Here is a 25,203-nt window from a genome sequence, read left to right as displayed (position 1 = left end):
GCAGGGTGTGGAGAATCTGGGTTTCCTTGGGGCTGACAGGGGGCCAGGCTGGGTTTGTTTTGTCTTCCAGAGCCTCTCTTGCATCTCCAGGCTTTCAGGAGGAAGACGTCACACCTATCCTTGGGTCACAGAGGAAGAGAAACGAAAGTTGCTGGGGTTTGTGTGTGTGAAACAGGTTGGTGTGCTGGAGGGAGACTGTCACTGGGATGTTGTAGACAGAAGGCATAGATTCTCTGGGTCTACACCCTGCTCAGTGCCAAGGAAGAGGTGCCTCCCCAAACCCACAAAGGAAGATGGGGCTCAGGGCTCCCAAGGAAGTTCCCCAGACTATCCCCTGAGCTAAAGGTAATAATAGTAACTGTGGTATTTAAGCACTAATATGCACTTACACTTGTTCTTCCTCTTCTTTGACTGTGAGCCCTATGGGGGTCAGGGTCATTGTCCACCCTGATTATCTTGGATCTACCTCAGCACTTAGTGAAGTGCTTGGCACATAGTAATTTCTTATGGCACTCTTTATGTGATTACTATATGCCTGGCACTGTACTAAGCACTGGGGTAGACTCAAGGAAATCAGGTTGAATGCAGGCCGAGTCCCGCATGGGGCTCACGGTCTTCATCCTCATTTTACAAATGAGGTAACTGAGGCACAGAGACATGAAGTGGCTTGTCACAAGTACTGGAGCTGGGATTTGAACCCAGGTCTTTTTGATTCCCAGGCCTGTGCTCTATGCCCAAGAACATGCTGCTTCATTTAACAAATACCATAGTTATTATTACTACTAAGCACTGAAGTAATACAACCTAACCACATTTTACAAATGAGGAAGTGAGGCACAGAGACAAGTGATTTGCTCAAGGTTACACAACAGGGAAGGGGCAGAGCTGGGATTCGAACCCAAGTCCTCTGGCTCCCAGGCCTCAGCTTTTTCCACTAGGCCAATCTGCAAGAAGGGAGGCAGGCACAGGGAAACTTCTGGAACTGCAGCTGAAGAACAGATGGCCTCAGCTATCCAAAGCAACTCATTTATTGAGTCTTTATCTTATACAAAACACTGTGTTAACTACTGAATAATAACTGAAGATAATCACTCTTGGAATGTATGTTTTTTGGGAGTGGGGAGGAATGCATACACATAAAAAACAGGAATAAATTAGAGGTAACCAATTAGAGCAGCCCTAGGACCCACCAAGGCCAGGTTCTTGGTTCGGAACCACTACAGCCTTCGACCATTTATGTGCTTCTGTAGTCCCTCAGTGGCCACCAGGAGAGGGGAGGTGGTCCCTGTGGCAGAGACCAGATCACATGGTAGTGTGGAAGTCTAAGTAAGCAGACTTTCCTGTTAATCCTTTAGTAAAGCAATTACTAAAGTAGTTGAGGGCTCTGGGCAACTACCACCTAAGTCTATTGTGAAGTACCACTGATTGAAAAGGGGAAAGTGAGGGGGAGGGAATAAGGAGAAAAGGAGTGAGAGGGAAGAGGGGAGAGATAAAGAGGGAAGGGGGAGAGAGAGGGAGGAAGAGAGAAAAGAAAGAGAGAGGACAGAGAGAGGAAGAGGAGGAGGAGGGAGAGAAAAAGAGAAGACAGAGGGAGGAAGAGAGAAGAGGAGAAAGAGATAGAAGTGGAAGAGAGGGAAGAAGGGAGAGAGAAAGAAAGACAGAGGAGGAGAGTGGGGGGAAGAAGGGAGAGAGAAAGCAAGACAGAAGAAGGAGGGGGGGAAGAGGGCAGAGAGGAAGAGAGAGGACAGAGGGAGGAAGAGAAGGGGAGAAAGAAGGAAGACAGAATAGGAGGAGAGTGGACAGGCAGAGAGGGAGGAAAGGAGGAGGAGAGAAGACAGAGAGGGATGAAGGGGAGAAAGAAAAGAGAGAACAGAGAGGAAGGAAGAGAAACAGTGGAGAGAGAGAGAAGACAGGGAAAAGGGAGGAAGAGAGAAGTCAGGAGAGAGAAAAAGAAAGGGAGAGACAGAGGGAGAAAGGGAAAAAGAGAGGAAGGTTAGAGTACAGAGAACTGGTTGGGGCACAGGCTAGAAGCCCTAGGGCAGGCACCGAAATGACACAAACACGCACCCCCAGGATACCAGGGCAGGGTGCAGCTTGCTAGGAGACCATGGTGGCAGAAGGACTGATGAGATCCTGGGGGAGGCTTGCCCGGGCCTCCTGCATGCGGCGCCGGGCTCTCTGGAAAGCTTCTGCCAGAGACACAGAGAGGGCCGTTAGTCTGCCCGCCTGCCCGAAGAGGGGTCAGAACACGAGGTGAGACAGGAAGGGGACAGCAGGCCTACCCAGAACGTTGTGTATTGAGCTCTGCTGGCTGAAGCCACCCAGGCGGTCCAGGACGCTCTGCATCCTCTTCCGCAACGAACTGGATTCCATGAAGGCCCTGAAGGGGATCACAGGTAGGTTTGGTCCGTCCGCAGCCTCGGCCCGGGGTAGGAGAGGGGGGAGGAGGGTCTCCGCCATGCCAGCAAGGCCCTTACCTCGATTGCTGGAGACAGTGAAGCCGGAAGGTGACGCTGCCAGTCGTCTCTGTTCGGAAGCCAAAGCGGCTCAGACGGTCGCCCTGGGGGACGAGCGCAAGGGTCAGGGCTGGGCTTTCCAGCAAGCTCTCGCAAAATCTCCTCCTATCAATCAATCAACTGTATTTACTGTATTTACTGTTAATCAGTTTGGATTCAATCCCTGTTGCACATGGGGAATCACAGTCTTAATTCCCATTTTACAAATGAGGGAACTGAGGCACAGAGAAGTTAAATGACTTGCCCAAGCTCACAAAGCGGACAATTAGAGGAGCCGGGATTAAAACCCAGGTCCTATTGTAACCCAGGCCTGTAATCTATCCCCTAGGCCATGCTGCTTCTCGTTGTGGGTTGCTTTGGGTGCACAAATGCTTAATTAGCACAGCAGGGCTAAAATGGTAGCTGGGAAAGGGAAATTAACTGGTGAAGACTTCGTGCAGGGGATGTCATTTTGGTAAGGCATCAATGATGGGGAGAGCTGAGGGCTGGAAGATTTGAAGAGAGAGGGAATTCCAGGCTAGGGTAAAGGGGGTGAGCAAGAGTTGGAGGTAGGAGGCACCCAAGCACTGTACTAAGTGCTGGGCAGATATAAGAAAATCAGACCAGCTACAGTCCCTGTCCCATCTGGAGCTCTGAAGCTAAATAGAAGGGAATATGATTTAGTCCCCATTTTATAGACAAGGAAACTGAAGCCCAGAGAAGTTAAGTGATTTGCTCAAGGTCTCACAACAGGAAGTTGCCCATTTAACGGGTATCTGCCCCAGAGCTTAGAACAATGCTTGACACATAATAAGCACTTAACAGAAGCAGTGTGGCTCAGTGGAAAGAGTCCGGGCTTTGGAGTCAGAGGTCATGGGTTCTAATCCCGGCTCTGCCAATTGCTAGCTGTGTGACTTTGGGCAAGTCACTTAACTTCTCTGGGCCTCAGTTACCACATCTGTAAAATGGGGATTAAGACTGTGAGCCCCCTGTGGGACAACCTGATCACCCTGTAACCTCCCCAGCGCTTAGAACAGTGCTTTGCACATAGTAAGCACTTAATAAATGCTATCATTATTATTATTATTAACAAATAATACACACAAAAAAAATGGTGCAACCAGGATTAGTTGTGGGGTTGGGGGTCACTTGAAAGTCTTTTCAGGCCAACCCAGAACCACCAGGCCCCAGTTAGGTTCCCCTCAGGAATGAGCAGCTGTGGTAGAAGGGTTTTTCCTTTTAGGGGGTCTGCCCAGGTTGAACTCACCTTGAAGGTCCCGGGCACCCGCACATATGTGAGGTCCTCCAGTTCTAAGGAGCCACCGATGAAAAACCTCCTCAGCTCAGCAGTCACCCCCAGCTCCACAGGCCTCCACGTTGGGGCTGTTAGGGTGTGGAATCCTGATCCGGGAGGGAAAGGACAATGAGGGGGAAAGTGGGTCAACTCAGAGGGCACAAAAGACAGGACCGTCCAGTAACCCCAAAGCCCAGCCCCCGTGGAATCATCTGTGTAAACGTGGACGCCATCAGAGTCTCTCGAAAAGAAAAGACCGTCCTTCAGGTGGGTGGCTAGCAGCGGTGACCTTAATTGGAAAAGTTCACAAACGGAGGGGTGGTTACGAGTGGCAGGATTGGGGTTTGAAAAAAAAAAAAGGCTACACCTATCCAGGTCCCTAAAGCCAGCCCCAAGGGGGATAAGAGGGAAGGCAGACACTCCCTGAATGCCTCCGTAATTTCAGGAAGATAATTTAAGCTCTGTAAATGAGCCCTTAATTGAGACTGGAGGGAGGTAAACTCTTCCATTTCCTAAAGTAGCTTCACCTCGCAGGAAGTCTAGACTTGGTTAAACCTTCTGTCCCACCTTCCCGTCGCTGGGGCCCAAGGCAATAGGGAGGGGTTACCTGGAGTGGAGGGAAGCACCACGGCCCCATAGCCTTCCACCCGATACCTCTGCCAGAAGTCCAAAGAGAGAACCTCAAAGAAGAGCACGGGCCACTGCGGCAGAGAATCTGAGGAACCAGGAGAGAGCAGACAGTGCAGTCGCATCAGGCCCGGCCTCGGCAACCCCCTGACTCGACAAGACGGCAGTTGAGGGAGGAGGCAGCTCCGCCTGCTCACCGGCAGACTCGTCCTCATGGAGAAAGGATGCTTCGAAGGTGAATGGGTAGGAGAAATATGCCACGTTGTCCTGGGAGAGAGGAAAGGGGATCAGATCTTGAGAGCCACAGGGTGTGATAGATGGCATCATCTTAGGCACAGTGAGTGCCAGACGCTCTCCTTTGTGGCCAATTACAGGGTTACCTCACCAGGGCTGCTGGGACTCGAATTAGAGTAACCAAGAGAAGGCATGACAGGGAACACGGAGCCCTTCTCCACCCCAGGAGACGTTCCCAGCACCCGCTTCTTTGACTTCCCGAAGCGGTGGAAATCTCTTGGTGATGGGTTGGGCACAGACTCCACCACCTACAGCAATGGAGGTGGTCCTTAGGTATGGGCCCAAACAGAAGAACTAATTTCCAGTTCCTTCCTCCCGGTCTTACACTGGCACTGTTCTGTCCTCCTAACCGTCTTTAGAATCAAGAAAAGTGTCAATAATGGGTGACTGAAGGGAAAAAGAAACGATGTGAAAAAGACAGCTGTCACATTAATCCTCCAAGTGCCCTTTGGCGCCATTCATTAAGAAGATGTGTGGCTTAATGGAAACAGCATGGGCCTGGCAGTAAGGACGAGGTCCTAATCCTGGCTCTGCCACTTGTCTGCTGTGTGACCTTGGGCAAGTCACTTAACTTCTCTGTTCCTTGGTTACCTCATCTGGAAAATGGGGTTAATAAAGAGCCCATGTAGGACAGGGACTGTGTCCAACTTGATTATCTTGTATCTACCCCAGTGCTTAGTACACTGCCTGGCATGTAATAAGTGCTTAACAAATACCATTTAAAAAAAAAATTCATTGCAGAGAAAGAAGAAGGGGTTGGATGGACTCATCTTGGCATTTTCTCAGGTCCTTACCCTTCCCAGGGTCTTGGTGCCACAGGTCTGTGTGATTCCTGAAAGCTGCTGGAATTCTGGACTTGACCAGTCTGGAAACAAAAGACAGAAGAAGAGCAATTCCCTGAGGCCCGGTGGGGAGAGATGTGGAAGACTGGACTATCTCCCAGGTGATCCCAGCACTAAATTGGTTCCCCTTTTACCTTTCTGATCGCTCCTAACCATTGCCACTCTTGCTCATAAGATCATATTGCTTAAGAAAGGAAGCAGAAGGGCCTAGTAGAGAGCTCATGGGCCTGAGAGGGAGAGGACCTGGGTTCTAGTCCTGGCTCTGCCACTTGTCTGCTGTGTGAACTTGGGCAAGCCATTTCACACCTCGGTGCCTCAGTTTCCTCATCAGTAAAATGGGGATTAAATACATTCTTGTTCCCCTGACTTAGAGACTGTGAGCCCCATGTGGGAAAAGGACTGTGTCCAACCTGAATATCTGCAATCTATGCCAGTAGTTAGTACAGGTTTTGGCACAATTCATTCATTCATTCATTCAATTGTATTTATTGAGCGCTTACTGTGTGCACAGCACTGTACTAAGCGCTTGGGAAGTACAAGTCAGCAACATCTAGAGATGGTCCCTACCTGACAATGGGCTCACAGTCTAGAAGGGGGAGACAGACAACAAAACAAAACATGTGGACACGTGTCAAGTCATCAGAATAAACAGAAATAAAGCTAGATGCACATCATTAACAAAATAAATAGAATAGTAAATATGTACAAATAAAATAGAGTAACGACCCCATGAACTCTCTGTGAACCCATTTGTGTCCTCGGATGACCCCACTTTCACTTACGAAATCGGGAAAATTTTCAAAAAGCAGCTCAATGTGCCATTTCTCCTCTCATCCTTTCCCCTAACTTGCCCATCTTGCTGTCCCAGAAGGCCGCAAATTCGATATTATCCTCAACTCTTGGCTACCATCTCACGTTCAGCCTGCAGCCAAAGCCTGCTAATCCTTCCTGCACGATACCTCCCAGATCTACCTGTTCCTCTCCCGTGCAAACAGCCAACCTGGTACAAGCTGTGCCCGTAGTGCAGCTAGATTAAGGCCTCCTCACCAGACTCCCAACCTCCGGCCTCTTCCTCCTTATCCAATCCATAGTACTGGCTTACTACACTGACCATCTTCCTGAAGCATCGCTAAGCCCATAGCTCTCACCGTGTCTCTTTGTGTCAAACAAGAACTCAAAATCAGCTTTAAGACTCTCCACCACCTGACTCCATCATACTTATCCACTCTCTTCACTCACTGTTTCCGAACTCCCTGTCTGTTTCGTATCTCCCAAGTAAACCTACTAGCTGTACCTTGCTCTTTATAAGTAGCCAGTTATTTAGTCAGATCATTCTAGCTGTATTTTTATGTTTCTCTCCCCGGACAGTGTAAGCTCCTTGTGGGCAAGGAACCTGTCCCTTTTTTTGTTCTGAACTTCCCAAGTGCTAAGAAGGCATTTAATAACAACTGCTTCTCAGAAGAGGGCTGAGAATTCCCTGACAAAAACCTCCATGGGCCTCACCCACTAGACTGTGACATTCTGCAGCTTCGATTTAAGTCCTGCAGCAACAGGGTTGTTCACTGCTGAAGTTGGGTATGTTCCCATAGGGGTGGTTTGAGTTCCTATTTTGGGTCCAGTAGCCATTTTCCCCTCCCACCCAGAAGGGCCTCTAGCATTAGATCGAGGAGGCCAAGAACCAACTCACCGGAAATCTATAAAAAAGGGTTGAAAATTGCAGTGGCAGGAGATGCTTTCTCCAACTGGGTTTACCCAGCGCCAATGCCCGGGCCGAGATACGATCGTGGCCGGAAAATAAAACAAGCAAACTTCGCAAGGGCAAACAATGAGGAAGCTGATTCAATTGCAAATGGCTGGAAAGCCAGTTCAGCATAGTTACCCTGTTCCCACTGCCAACTGTGCTGCCCAAACATTTCTGCCCTAGAAGAATTTCCCAAGAGGATTCCTTGGGACACCAAGCTGTCAGGAAGGCTCAGCAAGCCTGATCCCCTTGGTGGATTGAGCATGGCCCTGAGAGTCAGAAGGTCATGGGTTCTAATCCCAGCTTCGCCCTTGTCTGCTGGCCTTAGGCAAGTCACTTCACTTCTCTGTGGCTCAATTACCTCATCTGTAAAATGGGGATTGACTTAACACCTGTCCACATGTTTTGTTTTGTTGTCTGTCTCCCCCTCCTAGACTGTGAGCCCGTTGTTGGGTAGGGACCGTCTCTAGATGTTGCCAACTTGTACTTCTCAAGCGCTTAGTCCAGTGCTCTGCACACAGTAAGCGCTCAATAAATATGATTGAATGAATGAATGAATGATTGAGACGGTGAGCCCCAAATGGGACCGGGACGGTGTCCAACTTGATTTGCTTGTATCCACCCCGGTGCTTAGTACACTGCCTGGCACATAGAAAGTGTGTAACAAATACCATTATTACTATTATTATTACTCACTGGAAGGCAGATCCAGGAAGAAGTGGACGTAGAGGTTGTCGTATTCATATCCCTGGGCTGAAACTGAGAGGAAGAAGGTGGTAAGGACTCTCCCCAAACCATTTCGACTCTTTTGGATGCCCTGTTCCTCAACTCCACCAGTGAACCCGAACTATCCTAGGAGAGGCAGTGCGGCCTAGTGGAGAGGTAGTACAGAACTGGAAGTCGGAGGACCTGAGTTCAATTCTTGGCTCTACCACTTGTCTGCTTGGGCGAATCACTTAATATCTCTATATCCTCAATTGTAAAAATGGGGATTCAATACCTATTCTTCTTCCTACTTAGACTGTGAGCACCCTGTGGGACAGGGACTGTATCTGACCTGATTAACTTGGTTCTGTCCCAGTGTTTAGAATGGTGCCTAACGCATACTAAGTGTTTAATAAATACCATAATTATTATTACTGTATTTGCTGAGACTCCTGGTTCGTACCTCCAGGTGCTGGCCCACCTTCTCCAAGAAGCCTTCTCCAATTCACAACAACCCCACTGTCATGTCAACCCAACTCCCACCTTTACCACTTGTGTATTTTTCCTGTCATTAGTCCCTGGGTACTGAATTATGCTTCATTTATCCATTTATTCATTCAATCGTATTTATTGAGCGCTTACCGTGTGCAGAGCACTGTACTAAGCGCTTGGGAAGTACAAGTTGGCAACGTATAGAAACAGTCCCTACCCAACAGCAGGCTCATTCAGTCATTCAATTGTATTTATTGAGCGCTTACTGTGTGCAGAACACTGTACTAAGCGCTTGCGAAGTACAAGTTTGCAACGGTCCCTACCCAACAGCAGGCTCACAGTCTAGAAGGGGGAGACGGATGACAAAAGAAAACATATAAACCAAATAAAATAAATAGAATAAATATGTACAAGATAAATAAATGGAGTAATAAATATGTACAAACATATATACATATATACAGGTGCTGTGGGGAGGGGAAGGAGGTAAGGTTGGGGGGATTCATGCATTCATTCATTCATTCAATCATATTCATTGAGCGCCCACTGTATGCAGAGCACTGCACTAAGCGCTTAGGAAGTACAAGTATGCAACGTATATTCATTCATTCAATCATACTTACTGAGAACTTACTGTGTGCAGAGCACTGTACTAAGCGCTTGGGAAGTACACGTTGGCAACATCACAGTCTAGACACTGTAGACAATGTAGACATTATCTGTACATTCAATTATTTTCATCCAGATGTGCTGGTACATCTTTGTTCCTCTTCCCGCTTTCACTGTACATAAATAAGTTTTGTCTTCTTCCCGTATTAAAATATGCGCTCCTTATAACAACTGTCTTGCTTTTGCTGTCCTTTCCAAAGTGCTCAGTACTGTGCCTAGCATTCGAGGACGCTCAATACATAGAGAAGCAGCATGGCTCAATGGAAAGAGCACGGGTTTGGGAGTCAGAGGTCATGGGTTCAAATCCTGGCTCTACCGTCAGCTGTGTGACCTTGGGCAAGTCACTTCACTTCTCTGCACCTCAGCTACCTCAGCTGTAAGACAGGGATTAAGACTGTGAGCCCCCTGTGGGACAACCTGATCACCCTGTATCCCCCTCCAGCGCTTAGAACAGTGCTTTGCACATAGTAAGCACTTAACAAATGCTATCATTATTATTATTATAATAACACCGACTGATGGATTAATCCTTTGAGGCAGCCCATCCAGGTTTAGTTGGCAGAGGGCTCTGGGCTCCCTCAGAGGAACAGTAAATGAGTTTGCCGGATGCCTCTGGACAGTCCTTTTGAGTGTAGCATCACTCACTACAGCTAAATTTGAGGGCTCACTAGAGTATGGGGGCACAGAGACTCGGTCAGAAACTTACCCACTTCCCCATTCACAAAGAGCCGCAGGGCGCCCGGAGGAGTCTGTGGCAGACAGAAGGGGAAAAGGTTTCAGGAGACTTCCAGGAGGGTCTTCCTGTCACTGGAGTGGCCCATCAAGCCACCAAGCCAGGGGCCTCAGGAGATCTGACACAGCCGTGTGACCCCAGAGGTCATGACCTGAGTGGCTGCTATGACCACCTGCTATTACCCATGTTTCTTTTCATTTACAAACTTCAGTAAGTCGAGAAGCCATCTGATAAGGGGAGAGAGGTGCAGGGGACCTGAATGGTGCCAAGGAGAGGCCACAGTAATTGCTCCTGGGGTTCAGCTGGTACCTTAGAGGGCAGATGTCTCTGGTCCTCGACTGATGCCAGGACCCCAAGGGCTCCGGTGTTCTTTTTCTAGACTCAAAACGGGCCCCCCGTGAACTGGGCCTTCGGGGAGGAAAAATGGGGAAGCCATGGTGGGACTAACATACCCTATTTCTCTCTACAGAAAGAGCTGTGGCCTGGGAGCCGGAAGACTTGGTCTAACCCAGGATCTGCCAACTGCCTGCTGTGTGACCTTGGGCAAGTCACTTAACTTCTTCAGACTAAGTTTCCTCATCTGGAAATTGGGGATTCATTACCCGTTCTCCCTCTTACTTAGTTAATCCCCACGTGGGACAGGGGCTACGTCTGAGTTGATTAACTTGGCTGTACCCCAGTGCTTAGAAGAGTGCTTAATACCTAAATCATTATTATTATTACTATTATTATTTAAGCACAAAATCTATGAAGAGCTGGAGCGGCTACCCCTTTTCCCATTTCTGGGTTCTTGAAATGAGTTTTCTGAGCGGTGAAGGCATCTTTTTATTTATCCAGCAATCTGATCTCTCTGGGTTTAGGGAACTATTACTGCCGCCGGGGGTAGGGGGAGGTGTGTAAGAGTCGGGGCTACTCACCATCTCGAAGTCTGAGCCTACAAGGCTGCTAAGATACTCTCTGTGCCGACCGTAGAGCTGTAGAAACAAACCCAGGACCAGAAAGGGACCGGTTAGCAAAGGCCTTCAGCCTGGAGACAAAAGTCACTCCCAGCCAGTAAGGAGGGAGAAACGGGATGGACTTGGGGCTCCCAGAGATTCCCGATATGGGGGGTAACCAAGTCCCAAGAGCACAAGCTGTTCACAGTGTCAGCAATGTCCTGTGAAGCCTCACATCCTCGGGATAGAGCTCTCAATCAATCGTATTTATTGAGCCCTCACTGTGTGCCGAGCACTGTACTAAGCACTTGGGAGAGTACCATATAACAATATTGCAGACACGTTCCCTGCTCACAAAGAGCTTATGATCTAGAGGGGGAGACGACATCAATATAAATAAATAAATTATGGATACGAACATAAGTGCTGTGCGGCTGAGGTGAGGGTGGACAGAGGGAGCAAATCAGGGAGACGCGGAAGGGAGTGGGAGAAAAGGAAATGAGGGCTTATTCAGAGAAGGCGTCTTGGAGGAGATAAGCCTTCAGGATTTTCCCCTGGGAAGCCTAGATTGCAATAGTCCTAGATCCTGGCTCCTGGGTTTCACTCTGGGTTTAGGAGGGCTTGATAAATACCCTTGACAATAATACTCCCGGCCCTTACGTCCTCGAACACCCGCTGCTCCCGTTCCTCTTCTTCCAGCTGAGCGGGAGTGGACACGTTTTCAATCGTGTACTTCCACAGCTCCAGTTTCTCCCCCTCTACCTCGATTCTGTAGGGATCACAAGCCAAAGGGAAATGGAGCTGGTCACAAGTGAGCCAAGCCAGGGAGGCATCATTGGTACCAAGTTCATTTGGTACCTAACCATCAATCAATCAATCATATTTATTAAGCACCTACAATGTGCAGAGCACTGTACTAAGCACTTGGGAGGGTACAATACACAGAATTAGCAGCTCAGGAGATGCTAAGGGTGTGGATTTTGATGGTAGGGGTGATGAAGGTAATGATGATGAAGGGGAATGGTGTTCTCCAAGCAACCTGAGAGGAACCTGGTAGTTTGAAAGTTCTAGACACCCACCTTGGGCAATTCATTCAATCGTATTTATTGAGTGCATACTGTGTGCAGAGCACTGTACTAAGCGCTTGGGAGAGTACGATACAACAATAAACAGACATATGCCTGGACCAGTGAGGAAAACCACTCCAATGTTAGGAAAGGACTGTCAAAGTACATGTTCTAGGGATGGTAAATGAAATCAGACCCACCCCAGCCGGGACAGACACCCTAGTAAAGGAGCTCTGTTGACCGGCACCTAGAGGCACGCTTTTCCGAGAGGGTTCCGGCCTCTCTCTCCCCAAAATATATCTTCTGGGATCAGAAGTGGGTCAGGAAAAAGAAGTGGGTCCCTTCCGCCTCCTCCCGCCTTGCCCCCCTGGGTCCGTGTCCCCTCGGCTCACCTGTAGGCCCCTTTGGAGCCCGTGAAATCAGGCTTCACGGTGATCACTCCATTGCTGTCCACTTTCAGGGTGCAAAGGACGTGTTCGTACTTCCGGTGGCCAAGCCTGTGGGACCGTGCAGAAAGAGGTGTAAAGGGGCAGAAAAGAAAGCGTTGGAGCAATGGCCTACCTAGTCCCTCCCATCAGAATACGTTGAGTAGCAGAAAGGACCTTCCCATCAGCCCTTCAGGAGCACCAAACTTCCTTCCCCAGGACCAAAGTTCTAGGTGCGGGAAGAGAAGGATGGGGCCCTGTCCAGGAGAGAACAACTGCATCGATTCAGAAGCTCACTCACTTCCCATAAGGACCCAGGTCAGCCATGATGTACATGGTCTGCAGTGGGGTGTTGATGATGTGGTTATTCCTGATAAATTCTTCTGACGGTTCCCAAGTAATGATTCGGGATTTCAGCACACTCCCTTCCCTGCAAGGAACAACACAGACCTTATATCCGAGGGACACTGTCCATTATTTTATTATATTAATAATCCTGCATTATTTTAACAATAATTTTAAAATCACATCTCCGCCAAGAAGCCTTCCCTGACTAACCTCTTGACTCCCCACTCTATTCACCCTCCCTCTACATCACCATGAACTGAGCAGTTCACCCTTTAAGCTCATAGATAATCACCCTGCTTCCAGTCCCACATCACATCTGTACATATCCTTGTATTCTGCCGTTACCCCTACCTAATTTATTTTGAGGTCTACCTCCCTGAGTAGATGATAAGCTCCTTGAGGACAGGGATTGTATCTCTCATCTCTATTGTACTGTATGCTCCCAAGTGCTTACTACAGTGCTTGGCACAGAGTAAATTCTCAATAAATTACATATTTTTTAATAGTATTCTTTAAGCGCTTACTATGGGTCAAACATTAGGGTAAGTACAGGTTAATTATGCCAGATACAGTTTCGATCCGGAATGTGACACACACTCTAAATAGGAGGGAGAACAGGTATTTCAACCCCATTTTACAGTTGAGGAAACTGGGGCACAGAGAAGTTAAGTGACTTGTCCACTGTCTTCCAGCAAGCAACTGGCAGAGCCAGGTTTAGAATCCAGGTCCTCTGAGTCCCAGTCCTGTGCTGCTTCCAGCTGATTGATTGATTGACTACATATATCAATTGATGAATCAATGATTTTTATTGAGTGCTTACTATGTGCAGAGCATTCATTCATCACTCATTCATTCAATCATATTTATTGAACACTTACTGTGTGCAGAGCACTGTACTAGGCATTTGGGAGAGTACAATACAACAATAAACAGACACGTTTCCTGCCGACGAGCTTACAATTTAGAGTGAGGGAGACAGACATTAATATAAACAAATTACAGATATGTACATAAGTTCATAAGAACAAAGGAAGCAAGTCAGGGTGATGCAGAAGGAAGTGGAAAAAGAAGAAAGAGAAGAAGAAGAAGAAGAAAGAGGGGACTTAGTCAGGGAAGGCCTCCTGGAGGAGATGTGCCTTCAATAAGGCTTTGAAGGTGGGAAGAGTCATTGTCTGTTAGATTAGAGGAGGGGGGGCGTTCAGGACAGAGGCAGGACGTGGGCGAGGGGTCAGTGGCGAGATAGGCTAGTTCGAGGCACAGTGACAAAGTTACTATTAGAAGAGGGAAGTGTGCGGGCTGGGTTGTAGTACAGGAGAGTAGTGAGGTGAGGTAGGAGAGGGCAAGATGACGGAGTGCTTTAAATGTTAAGGAGTTTTTGTTGAATGTGGAAGTGGGAAGGCAACCACTGGAGTTTTTTGAGGAGTGCGGTGACATGTCCTCAATGTACTAACTACAGAGCACTGTACTTTGGAGAGTACAATACATCAGAATTAGCGACACGTTCCCTGCCCATAACAAGTTTATATATCGATATCCTTCCCCTCCCCACAGCACCTGTATATATGTATATATATTTGTACATATTTATTTATTTTACTTGTACATATTGATTCTATTTATTTTATTTGGTTTATATGTTTTGTTTTGTTGTCTGTCTCCTCCTTCTAGACTTGAGCCCACTGTTGGGTAGGGACCGTCTCTATATGTTGCAAACCTGTACTTCCCAAGTGCTTAGTACAGTGCTTTGCACACAGTAAGCGCTCAATAAATACGATTGAATGAACGAATAAAATAATAATAATAATAATTTTGGTATTTCTTAAGCGCTTACTATGTGCAAAGCACTGTTCTAAGCGCTGGGGAAGATACAAGGTGATTGGGTCGTCCCAGGTGGGGCTCACAATCTTAATCCCCATTTTACAGATGAGGTAACTGAGGCCCAGAGAAGTTAAGTGACTTGCCCAAAGTCACTGTGTAGCTGACAAACGGCGGAGCCGGAATTTGAACCCATGACCTCTGACTCCCAAGCCCGTGCTCTTTCCACTGAGCCATGCTGCTTCTCTAAAAGCATACATACATTGGCACATAGAAAGCGCTTAACAAATACCATCATTATTATTATATATACTTTATATATATTTATATATATATCTGGAGAGCAATAGTGCCAAAATCACAAACTTACACTCCTCTTCGGTCTTGCCGCCGTCGCCTGACATTTGCCATCCGTTCGACCAGGAAAGACGGCACTTCCTGGGCTGAGCTGGTCACTTTCTGGCAACGCTGGGGAACAGAGGAGCCACATATAACCCACGGAAGATGCCAAACCCACCCAGAGTTTACTCTTTCCCACTCTTCCCCTGGGCAAATAGTCTTCTCCCGCAGCCCTAGAACCTGAATCCAATAGCATTTCGGTCTTCTTTGCATTCAGAAATGAAAAACCAAAAAAGCAAAAAAATGCACACAATAGAAAAGGGCAGAGATTCCCACCTTGGACCTGCTGAACTCGACCACCCCGCGGACCATCTCTAACCTCTCACCCACATCTAGAGAGGACATCCGGCCACAAGGCTGATTCGGATTCCCTTCCAATCCAACCAGCTCAAGGTTTGGCTGAAATCCTCACGGTCTCACTTGGACTGCTCCACACTACGCCCTCTTTATGTCTCGTTCTGGCATCCGAGAATTCTTCCCTCTTGCAGTGCCCAAGTCTACTCTTGGAACCACTGGCCCTTGCAAGCTCCCTCAGGCCTTTGGCAGGGAGGACGGGATCAGCCCTCGCAGGGAAAGGGCAGAGAAACTGGTCACCCAAGACAATCCGCCCTCCCCCTCCACCTGACTGGCCCTCGTAGATCCTAATGGGCTGCAGTTTCAACGGTAGCCAGAGACCCTCCCCCTCCACACCTGGCAGAGGGGGCTTCAAGGAAGTCAGCACAAAAAGACGAGGTACCTCCTCCAAGTTGGTATAGCGATCGGAGTCGGTGTACGTGAAGATGCGACGGTTCTTCCTGCCCCCTGCTTTCTCCAGCTTCAAGATCTCCTGGTGGTACTGGTGATCAAGGGGGGTTTGACAGGCTGTCTCATGTTGGTACAGATCCACCTCAAACTGAAAGCAGCACCCCATGAATACAACAGCAGGCCCCCTTCCCCCTAGTAGGCAGCTCACCTACCCACTCACTGAATTTAAACTGAAGGATTTATTTTATTTGGCATTCCCTTACAGATCATTCCTTCGCTGGAGTTGCCAACCCCCAACCTTGGAAGATCCAGAGCTGCTCAGGATGTTTTTTTGTTTGTTTTAAGTGGTATTTGAAAAGCGCTTCCTATGACCCAGTAGATATTAATTAATCTGGTAGGACACAGTCCATGTCCCTGTCGGGCTCAAGGTCTTAATCTCCATTTTACAGATGAGGTAACTGAGGCCCAGAGATGGGAAGTGACTTGCCCAGGGTCAAACAGCAAGCGATTGGCAGAACGGGGATTAGAACTCAGGTCCTTCCGACTCCAAGGCCCGTGCTCTACCTACTAGACCACGCTGCTTCCGACAGCAAAGCTCTAGCGAACATCCTCTTACATTGCTTGAAGAAAATGAGTTTATTATAAGCGCTTAACAAATACCGCAAATATTATATTGGTATAGTGTACTCTCCCAAGCACTCAATACAGTGCTCTGCACACCGTAAGCACTCAATAAATATGACTGACTGACTTTTCTCTGGCAGCAGAGGTTGCGAGCTCACCTGGCTAAAGAGCTTTTCCTGCCACCCAATCACTGCCTCCTCTTCATCATATTCATCTTGCTGCTGTCCACCTACAAGACAATAAAAAAAGCATAATTCTGTCTCTATAGAGAGCAACCAAGATAAGCTCTCCGACATGTGCCATTCAACCCATTAGGCTGTAAACTCCTCACGGGCAGGGAGGCTTTGGCTGTACTTTCCCAAGCATTTAGCTCAGGGTGTATCATCACTATAACCTAATGTTGAGGACTCCTCTGTTCTCCAACTTCAATTCGGCGTCCAGGCCGGGAACTCGGAAATCAGTCAAACAATCTCTACCGGGTGTTCCAAGATGCTTGTGTTTGATGGGTGGGAACCTCTGATTCTCCTTGGTACTTTTGCAATAGCAGAGATGGCAAGTAGAGCTATAGGTCACAGGCTATAGGTACAGAGGAGCCCCCACCACAGGACTTGCCCTTTGGAAAAAGCATCTTCTCGTAAAAAACCTTAGGAAAAAGGTTGGCTGAGGTTCACAGATCCCCTAAGCAGCTCTCATTCTAGAAAGAACAAGAGCTAGCAAACCACAAGATGGAGTCACATTCCCTCTCTGCACCCCGAAAAAGGGTGAACTGTATCAGGTTGCAAGAACGATATACCAAGTGAAGCGTTACTGACCCTCACCTCCCTAAACCCAGTATGGAACTATTTAGGGAAGCAGCAAGGCCTAGTGAGAAGAGCCTGGGACTGGGAGTGAGGAGGCCTGGGTTTCAGTCCCCAGCTCTGCCATTTCCTGCTGTGTGACCTTCTCTATGGCTCGGTTTCCTCGTCTGTAAAACTGGGGTTCGATACCTGTTCTCCCTCCCCCTTAAGACTTGGAGCCCTGTGTGGGATAGGGACTGTGTCCAATTTGACTACCCCCTACCATTGTGCTCAGCACATAGTATGTGCTCGTTAAATACCACCACCACCATTATTCATTCCATTCATTTAATCGTATTTATTGAGCGCTTACTGTGTGCACAGCACTGTACTAAGCGCTTGGGAAGTACAAGTTGGCAACATATAGAGACGGGCCCTACCCGACAGCGGGCTCACGGTCTAGAAGGGGGAGACAGACAACAAAACATATTAACAAAATAAAATAAATAGAATAGTAAATGTGTACATTATTACTATTACTATAGCCCATCACCAACCCCTGGGGCTGAGAAAAATGGCTCCACATACTTGCTGCCGGGTCCGAGCTGAAGGTGGCCAAGCCTATGAGGTCCTTTCCCAACTGACTGGCTGTTGGGTGGTGGAGGAGGCTGTTGGAGGTGATCCTCTGGATGTGAATTCTGTCAGAGAGAGGCACAGGAAGACTTGTTAAGACACACACCCTGATTTCGGGGCCACTGGGTCAGGTGGCCAGGGAAAAAGAGCCCTGAGGGGAGTCAGTGGGCTCTGGCACGGACTTGCTGGGGATAGGATCCAGAATATATAAAGATGATATATACAGGGAGGCTATATATGAAATACATAGGCACATACCTGCCTATATTCATTCATTTATTCATTCAATCGTATTTATTGAGCACTTACTGTGTGCAGAGCACTGTACTAAGCGCTTGGGAAGTACAAGGTGGCAACATATCGAGACGGCCCCTATAAAACAGTGGGCTCACTATATGCAAACAGTGGGCTCACTATATGCTAAGAACATACATGCTCCTTTTATATAAAAAATGTTAGAGCATAGACATGGAATCTCGAAATTCATTCATTCATTCAATCGCATTTATTGAGCGCTTACTGTGTGCAGAGCACTGTACTAAGCGCTTGGGAAGCACAAGTTAAGCAGCATGGCAAAGTGGATAGAGCCAGGGCCTGGGAGTCAGAATAATAATTAATAATAATGATGGCATTTATTAAGCGCTTATTATGTGCTTAATAATGTTCTAAGCGCTGGGGAGGTTACAAGGTGATCAGGTTGTCCCCCAGGGGGCTCACAGTCTTAATCCCCATTTTACAGATGAGGTAACTGAGGCCCAGAGAAGTGAAGTGATTTGCCCTAAGTCACACAGCTGACAATTGGCAGAGCCGGGATTTGAACCCATGACCTCTGACTCCAAAACCCATGCTCTTTCATTCATTCATTCAATCGTATTTATTGAGCGCTTACTGTGTGCAGAGCACTGTACTAAGCGCTTGGGAAGTCCAAGTTGGCAACATATAGAGATGGTCCCTACCCAACAGTAGGTTCACAGTCTAGAAGGGGGAGACAGACAACAAAACAAAACATATTAACAAAATAAAATAAATAGAATAGTAAATATGTACAAGCAAAATTAATAGAGTAATAAATTTGTACAAACATATATACAGGTGCTGTGGGGAGGGGAAGGAGGTAGGGTGGGGGGATGGGGAGGGAGAGGAGGGGGAGAGGAAGGAGGGGGCTCAGTCTGGGAAGGCCTCCTGGAGGAGGTGAGCTCTCAGTAGGGCTGAGCCACGCTGCTTCTCAATTATATGGACTATCTAGAGAGAATGTATATATAGAAGATATAATCCTGAAAGCGGTTTGGGGATGAAATCCAGAATGAATATGATACCGATAGAAAGAACAGAGATGAATAAGTAGGCATGTTCAAAGAACATACATGCTCCTTTTATATATTAGAATGTTACAGCATGCACGTGGAATCTAGATCTACAAAATCTGTAAAATGGGGATGAAGACTGTGAGCCCCACCGTGGGACAACCTGATCACCTTGTAACCTCCCCAGCACTCAGAACAGTGCTTGGCACATAGTAAGCGCTTAATAAATGCCATTATTATAATTATTATTATATTAGAATGTTACAGCATGCACATGGAATCTAGATCTACAAAATCTGTAAAATGGGGATGAAGACTGTGAGCCCCCCGTGGGACAACCTGATCCCCTTGTAACCTCCCCAGTGCTCACAACAGTGCTTTGCACATAGTAAGCGCTTAATAAATGCCATTATTATAATTATTATTATTATATTAGAATGTTACAGCATGCACGTGGAATCAGATGAGGTAACTGAGGCCCAGAGATGGGAAATGACTTGCTCAAGGTCACACAGCAAGCGATTGGCAGAACGGGGATTAGAACTCAGGTTCTTCCGACTCCCAGGCCCGTGCTCTATCCACTAGACCATGCTGCTTCCGACAGCAAAGCTCTGGCAAACATCCTCTTACACTGCTTGAAGAAAATGAGCACTGTACTAAGCGCTTGGGAAGTACAAGTTGGCAACATCTAGAGACAGTCCCTACCCAACAACGGGCTCACAGTCTAGAAGAGGGAGACAGACAACAAAACAAAAACATATTAACAAAATAGAATAAATAGCATAGTAAAATGGGGATGAAGACTGTGAGCCCCCCGTGGAACAACCTGATCACCTTGTAACCTCCCCAGTGCTTGGCACATAGTAAGCGCTTAATAAATGCCATTATTATAATTATTAGATTAGAATGTTACAGCATGCACATGAAATCTAGATCTACAAAATCCGTAAAATGGGGATGAAAACTGTCAGCCCCCCGTGGGACAACCTGATCACCTTGTAACCTCCACAGCACTCAGAACAGTGCTTTGCACATAGTAAGCGCTTAATAAATGCCATTATTATTATATTAGAATGGTACGGCATGCACATGGAATCTAGATCTACAAAATCTGTAAAATGGGGGTGAAGACTGTGAGCCCTCCGTGGGAAAACCTGATCACCTGTAACCTTCCCAGTGCTTAGAACAGTGCTTGGCACATAGTAACCACTTAATAAATGCCATTATTATTAGATTAGAGTGTTACAGCATGCAAATGGAATCTAGATCAACAAAATCCGTACAATGGGGATGAAGACTGTGAGCCCCCCGTGGGGCAACCTGATCAGTTTGTAACCTCCCCAGCGCTCAGAACAGTGCTTGGCACATAGTAAGCACTTAATAAATGCCATTATTATTATATTAGAATGTTACAGCATGCATATGGAATCTAGATCTACAAAATCTGTACAATGGGGATGAAGACTGTGAGCCCCCAGTGGGACAACCTGATCACTCTGTAACCTCTCCAGTGCTCAGAACAGTGCTTGGCACAGAGTAAGCGCTTGCTAACTGCCATGATGATTATTATTAAATATTATTATTATTATTATTATTATTATTATTATTATCGGGGGTCCCGGTACCGGAGGCGCAGGTTTCGCACTGGGTCCCGGGACCGGTAAACCGCCCCCGCAGGGTCCGGGATGCTGCAGGCCGCCTCGGCCTCCGCCATCGCGCATGCGCAGTTGATCGCCGGCAAAGAAAAGGCGTGGCAGCCCCGCGGTTGCCTAGCAACCCCCCTCCGCTCGCCCCTCCCTCCAGCAAAACGCCTGTCTGCGCATGCGCAGTGGGCTGCTCGTTGGGCGCTCGCCCTCCAGCTGCCAATCATTCGTTCATTCATTCATTCGATCGTATTTATTGAGCGCTTACTGGGTGCGCTTGGGAAGTACAAGTTGGCAACATATAGAGACGGTCCCTACCCAACAGTGGGCTCACAGTCTGGAAGGGGGAGGCAGACAACAAAACAAAACGTGGGGATAATAATAATAATAATAATAATAATAATAATAATAATAGCATTTATTAAACGCTTACTATGTGCAAAGCACTGTTCTAAGCGCTGGGGGGATACAGGGTGATCAGGTTGTCCCACGTGGGGCTCACAGTCATAATCCCCATTCTACAGATGAGGTAACTGAGGCTCAGAGAAGTTAAGTGACTTGCCCAAGATCACACAGCAGACATGTGGTGGAGCCGGGATTCGAACCCATGACCTCTGACCCCAAAGCCTGGGCTCTTTCCACTGAGCCACACTGATAGGTGTCAAGTCGTCAGAACAAATAGAATTAAAGCTAAATGCACGTCATTAAAAAAATAAATAGAATAGTAACTATGTACAAGTAAAATAAATAGAGTAATAAATCAGCAAAGGTGATCTTCTTCGGAGAAATTGCTCTACCTCATTCCTGCACATTTGCACAGGCCCAAGACCTACGAGGAAGTCAGTTTACAGGCCTGATATCCTGGCCTCTCCTTCCTATCCCATCATTCATTCAATCGCATTTATTTAACGCTTACTGTGTGCAGTGCCCTGTACTAAGCGCTTGGAAAGTACAATTAGGCAACAGATAGAGACAATCCCTACCCAACAACGGGCTCACAGTCTAGAACCATCGTTTTTTTTAGTAGGTTTCTGTGTTTATGTTGGCTGCCAGCATATTCTTAGTCTTTCAGCACAGTAGAAGCAGTTTTGACAGTTTACAAAAACTCCTTGTGGTTGGGGCATGTGTCTACCAACTCTATTGTACTCTCCCAAGTGCTTAGTACAGTGCTCTGCACACAGTTAGTGCTCAGTTGAAACTAATTACTAATTGCTAACAAATAACCCTAACATCTAGACTGTGATGTCGTGCATGACAGTTTCTTCTAACACCACATCACATTTTATCTCTAGAGATGTGCATTGTCTTTTGAAACTTCTCTAATTCTTCAACAGATTCCCCTCCAGACTGTAAGCTCTTCCCTCTAGCAAGGAACATAACATAACTACCAACCTTTTTCTAATGATCTTTCCCAAGCAGTAAACTCTGCACACTGTAAATGCTCAATAAATATGATTGATTGATTGATTCTATCTAAATCATGTAATGAAATGCACTATGGCTGAATCGATTGTTCGAACAACGGTATGTATTGAGTACAACGCAGGCAAGGGTAATGTTGTTTGAGGAAGCACACAGAATCTTGAGGTAGCCTTTTTGGGGCAGATTTTAGGACATATTAACCATCAGTTAATCCATCAGTGGTATTTACTGAACACTGACCTGTGTGCAGAATACTGTACTAAGCACTTGGAAAAGTACCATACAATAGTCCCATACCATACATGATCTCTGCCCACAAAAAGCTAAGTGTCACTCTCTGCAGTCACTCCTGTCTTCTGTAGCCACCACAACCACTCAGCAGCACCTAGAGTGCTCAGGCAGGGACAGGCCAGTAAAAACCAGAACTGCTACTTCTTCTGTGGGGGTGAAGGCTGCAGAACACAGGTATGCCACCTTAAAGTTGAGCTGAGTCCACAGACTCCAAAATGTGGGGGTGACCATGCTGGCTCAGTGAGCCAGGGCCTTGGGGACAACCCAAACTCCCATCTCCACAGGGCCCCATCTGCAAAACTGCCACAGATGCTCTTATACCCTGAACCCTATGACCCCCCGCTTAGGGAGACATACTCCAACCCCTCTCATCGCCCCGTGGCCCCACCACCACCCCCAGCACCCTGAATAAAGAGAAAGATGTAATCAGCATACGTTTCCTCCCATACAGTACTGCTTCCAGTGACTGCAGGTATCCAGATCACCTTTGTTTTTCAAGTCCCAAGCATTTCCCAAAAACCAAAAGTGTATGGTAGGATCTGTATTTTTAGGACTGCACCGCCATAATCGAGTTAACTGGTCACCTTAACATTACTGTATGTGTGGGAGCCCGGTGCATATTTAATGACATGACAAGAGTGTTTTTGAGGCTGGTGGTTTCTGGGGAACTTTTTGACTGTTTTAGCTGTCTTGTGTCTTAACCGGGTTTCTTCTGGTGGTATCCTGCCCCCCTTATTTTTTAAATGGTATTTGTGAAGCACTTACACTGTCCCAGGCACTGTACTAAGCCCTGGGATAGATACAAGCTAATTAGGTTGGACACAGTCCCTGCCCCAAATGGGGCTCACGATCAATCCCTATTTTACAGATGAGGAAACTGAAGTAAAGAGAAGTAAAGTGATGTGCCTAAGGTCACAGAGCAGAAAAATGGCAGAGCCTGAATTAGAACTCAGGTCCTTCTGATTCCCAGGCCCATGCTCTTCCCATTAGGCCCACTGCTTCTCTAAGATTCCAAGATTATTTGGAAGATTCTAAACAGATTGGGGAGTGTGGCCTAATGGAAAGAGCACAAGCTTGAGAATCAGGGGACCTAGGTTCTAATCCTGGCTCTGCCACTTGCCTGTTGTGTGACTTTGGGCAAGTCATTTCACTTCTCTGTGCCTCAGTTTCTTCTTTTGTAAAATGGGGGTTCAATACCTGTTCTCCCTCCCACTTAGACTCGTGAGGCCTTGTGAGACAGGACCTGTATTCTACCTAATTAACTTGCATCTGCTTAAAACAGTGCCCGACACATAGTAAAGCACTTAGCCAATACCCCAGTTATTACCAGGTGCATTTCTAACTAATCTAGCTAGATTTTATTCTATTCCTCCCTAGGAGTTCGTGGCTACTCAGCCGGGGCAAGAGCCCTGTGCAGTCATAAGAGCCAAGGATTGGATGTGGAAACCCTTCCTGGGTTCTGAAGAAGTGGTTCTCCTGCCTAAACAGAGGAGTTAACTTCTCTGTGCCTCAGTTACCTCATCTGTAAAATGGGGATTAAGATTGTGAGCACCGTGTGGGACATAGACTGAGTCTAACCTGATTTCCTTGTATCTCCCCCAATGCTTAGAACAGTGCCCGGCATATAGTAAGAGCTTAACAATTACCATCAAAAAGTAAGATAAAGTAAAATATGAAAGGAGTGAAGCTGATTGGGAACGATGAAACCTGCGAAAAAGTCCGGGGGTTAGCGATGAGATCAGTGTTTTCCTCAGCCTTAGATTTAGCCCACGTTTGGCCTGATTCAGTTTAGTTTGGGCCTTTGGAAAGTTTTCTAGCCAATTAGAAGTTATGGCCAGTTTTTGGTCAGGGTCTAACACCATTCAACAGAGAGGCCTAGGGTGAGAGAGACAGATTTCACATACAAAAGAATCCAAGTGGAACGAAGTGAGAAATAGCATAGCTTAGTGGATAGAGCACAGGCCTAGAAGTCAGAAGGACCTGAGTTCTAGTCCTGGCTCTGCCACTTGTCTGTTATGTGACCTTGGACAAGTAACCAAACTTCTCTGTGCCTCAGTTACCTCATCTATAAAATGTGGGTCAAGACTGTGATCCCCATATAGGACATGGACTGTGTCCAACATGATTACCTTGTATCTACCTCAGGGCTTAGAACAATGGCTGGCACATAGTAAGCACTTAAACAAATACCATAAAAAAGTGGCATTTCCTTGCCAGGTAATACACATAGGTATTTTAGAAAGAATAAACGAGACATTCTCTGTGGAGAAGACAAGTTTGGATGATTGCAATCCTTAAGGCACAGAAAAATAAACTCTTAGGAAAATGCTCCCCCAAAATCACCCTTGTGTGTACTTAGAGGCAACTCTCTAGGAAGGGAAAAACAAGGAAGTTTGCAGAGTAGGAAAATTCATACTAGAACAGCACTGTTGTATTATTACTGGGCCACATTCTCCCAGTGGTTAAATAGGCAAGAGTTGGTTTTTAAGTTATTCAATTTTGGAAAGTGCACTAAAAAAGTTAGCTTGTTGATGCCCCGTGCCACTCTACCACCTTGGAACTTCTAGCCAAGCTCGACTCCACTCATTCATGCCCAAACCCCATCAGTGCGTGATTATTCTCGCACATGTTCTATGCAACCTGACAGCCTTCAACCCTCTATTGGCCGCCTCAGAGTCGAAATGGTTAGGACAGGTTGTTTTCTTTGATTTCAGAGATGATGATTTTCCAAAAGTCCCTCTCCTTCCTAAATAAAACAGATCGGTTTTCGGCCCAGAGTTTGGGAACAATGTTAAAGGAATTCACTCTGAATCAATTCGTTGATTTGTTTTTGAGTTTTGGAGGTATGTGGGAAGAGAGGCAGGGAGAGCCCTGGCATGAGTGAT

At 46.9% G+C, this 25,203-nt stretch overlaps 1 protein-coding gene across 1 annotated transcript; it reads right to left on the bottom strand.

Moving 5' to 3' along the window:
• Positions 1 to 1,925: 1,925 nt before the first annotated feature.
• Positions 1,926 to 20,676, bottom strand: MKS1 (MKS transition zone complex subunit 1). The gene is made up of 18 exons (XM_038759329.1): positions 20,588 to 20,676; positions 17,614 to 17,723; positions 16,408 to 16,478; positions 15,618 to 15,773; positions 14,853 to 14,950; positions 12,621 to 12,749; positions 12,287 to 12,391; positions 11,488 to 11,596; positions 10,810 to 10,866; positions 9,866 to 9,908; positions 7,990 to 8,052; positions 5,505 to 5,575; positions 4,614 to 4,683; positions 4,397 to 4,504; positions 3,763 to 3,896; positions 2,478 to 2,560; positions 2,283 to 2,380; positions 1,926 to 2,189 (listed from the first exon to the last, which is right to left on the bottom strand). The coding sequence occupies exons 1-18, from the start codon at positions 20,674 to 20,676 to the stop codon at positions 2,098 to 2,100; spliced, it is 1,686 nt and encodes a 561-aa protein (XP_038615257.1). The 3' UTR covers positions 1,926 to 2,097.
• Between the last annotated feature and the right edge of the window lie 4,527 nt (positions 20,677 to 25,203).

This window comes from Tachyglossus aculeatus, chromosome 17 (genome assembly GCF_015852505.1).
Source record: "Tachyglossus aculeatus isolate mTacAcu1 chromosome 17, mTacAcu1.pri, whole genome shotgun sequence".
Taxonomy (NCBI): Eukaryota; Metazoa; Chordata; class Mammalia; order Monotremata; family Tachyglossidae; genus Tachyglossus; species Tachyglossus aculeatus.
Note: the sequence above shows the minus strand (reverse complement) of the source record. Positions and strands in the feature narration are given on the sequence as shown.

Excerpts from the sequence above, each read along its gene's own strand:
- MKS1 (XM_038759329.1), bottom strand. The coding sequence starts at position 20,676 with ATGGCGGAGGCCGAGGCGGCCTGCAGCATCCCGGACCCTGCGGGGGCG. Across the intron at positions 16,479-17,613 it reads CAGCTCGGACCCGGCAGCAA|GTGGACAGCAGCAAGATGAA; the intron begins GTATGTGGAGCC and ends ATTGTCTTGTAG. Across the intron at positions 12,750-14,852 it reads CGGCAAGACCGAAGAGGAGT|GGAAGGGAGTGTGCTGAAAT; the intron begins GTAAGTTTGTGA and ends TGTTCCTTGCAG.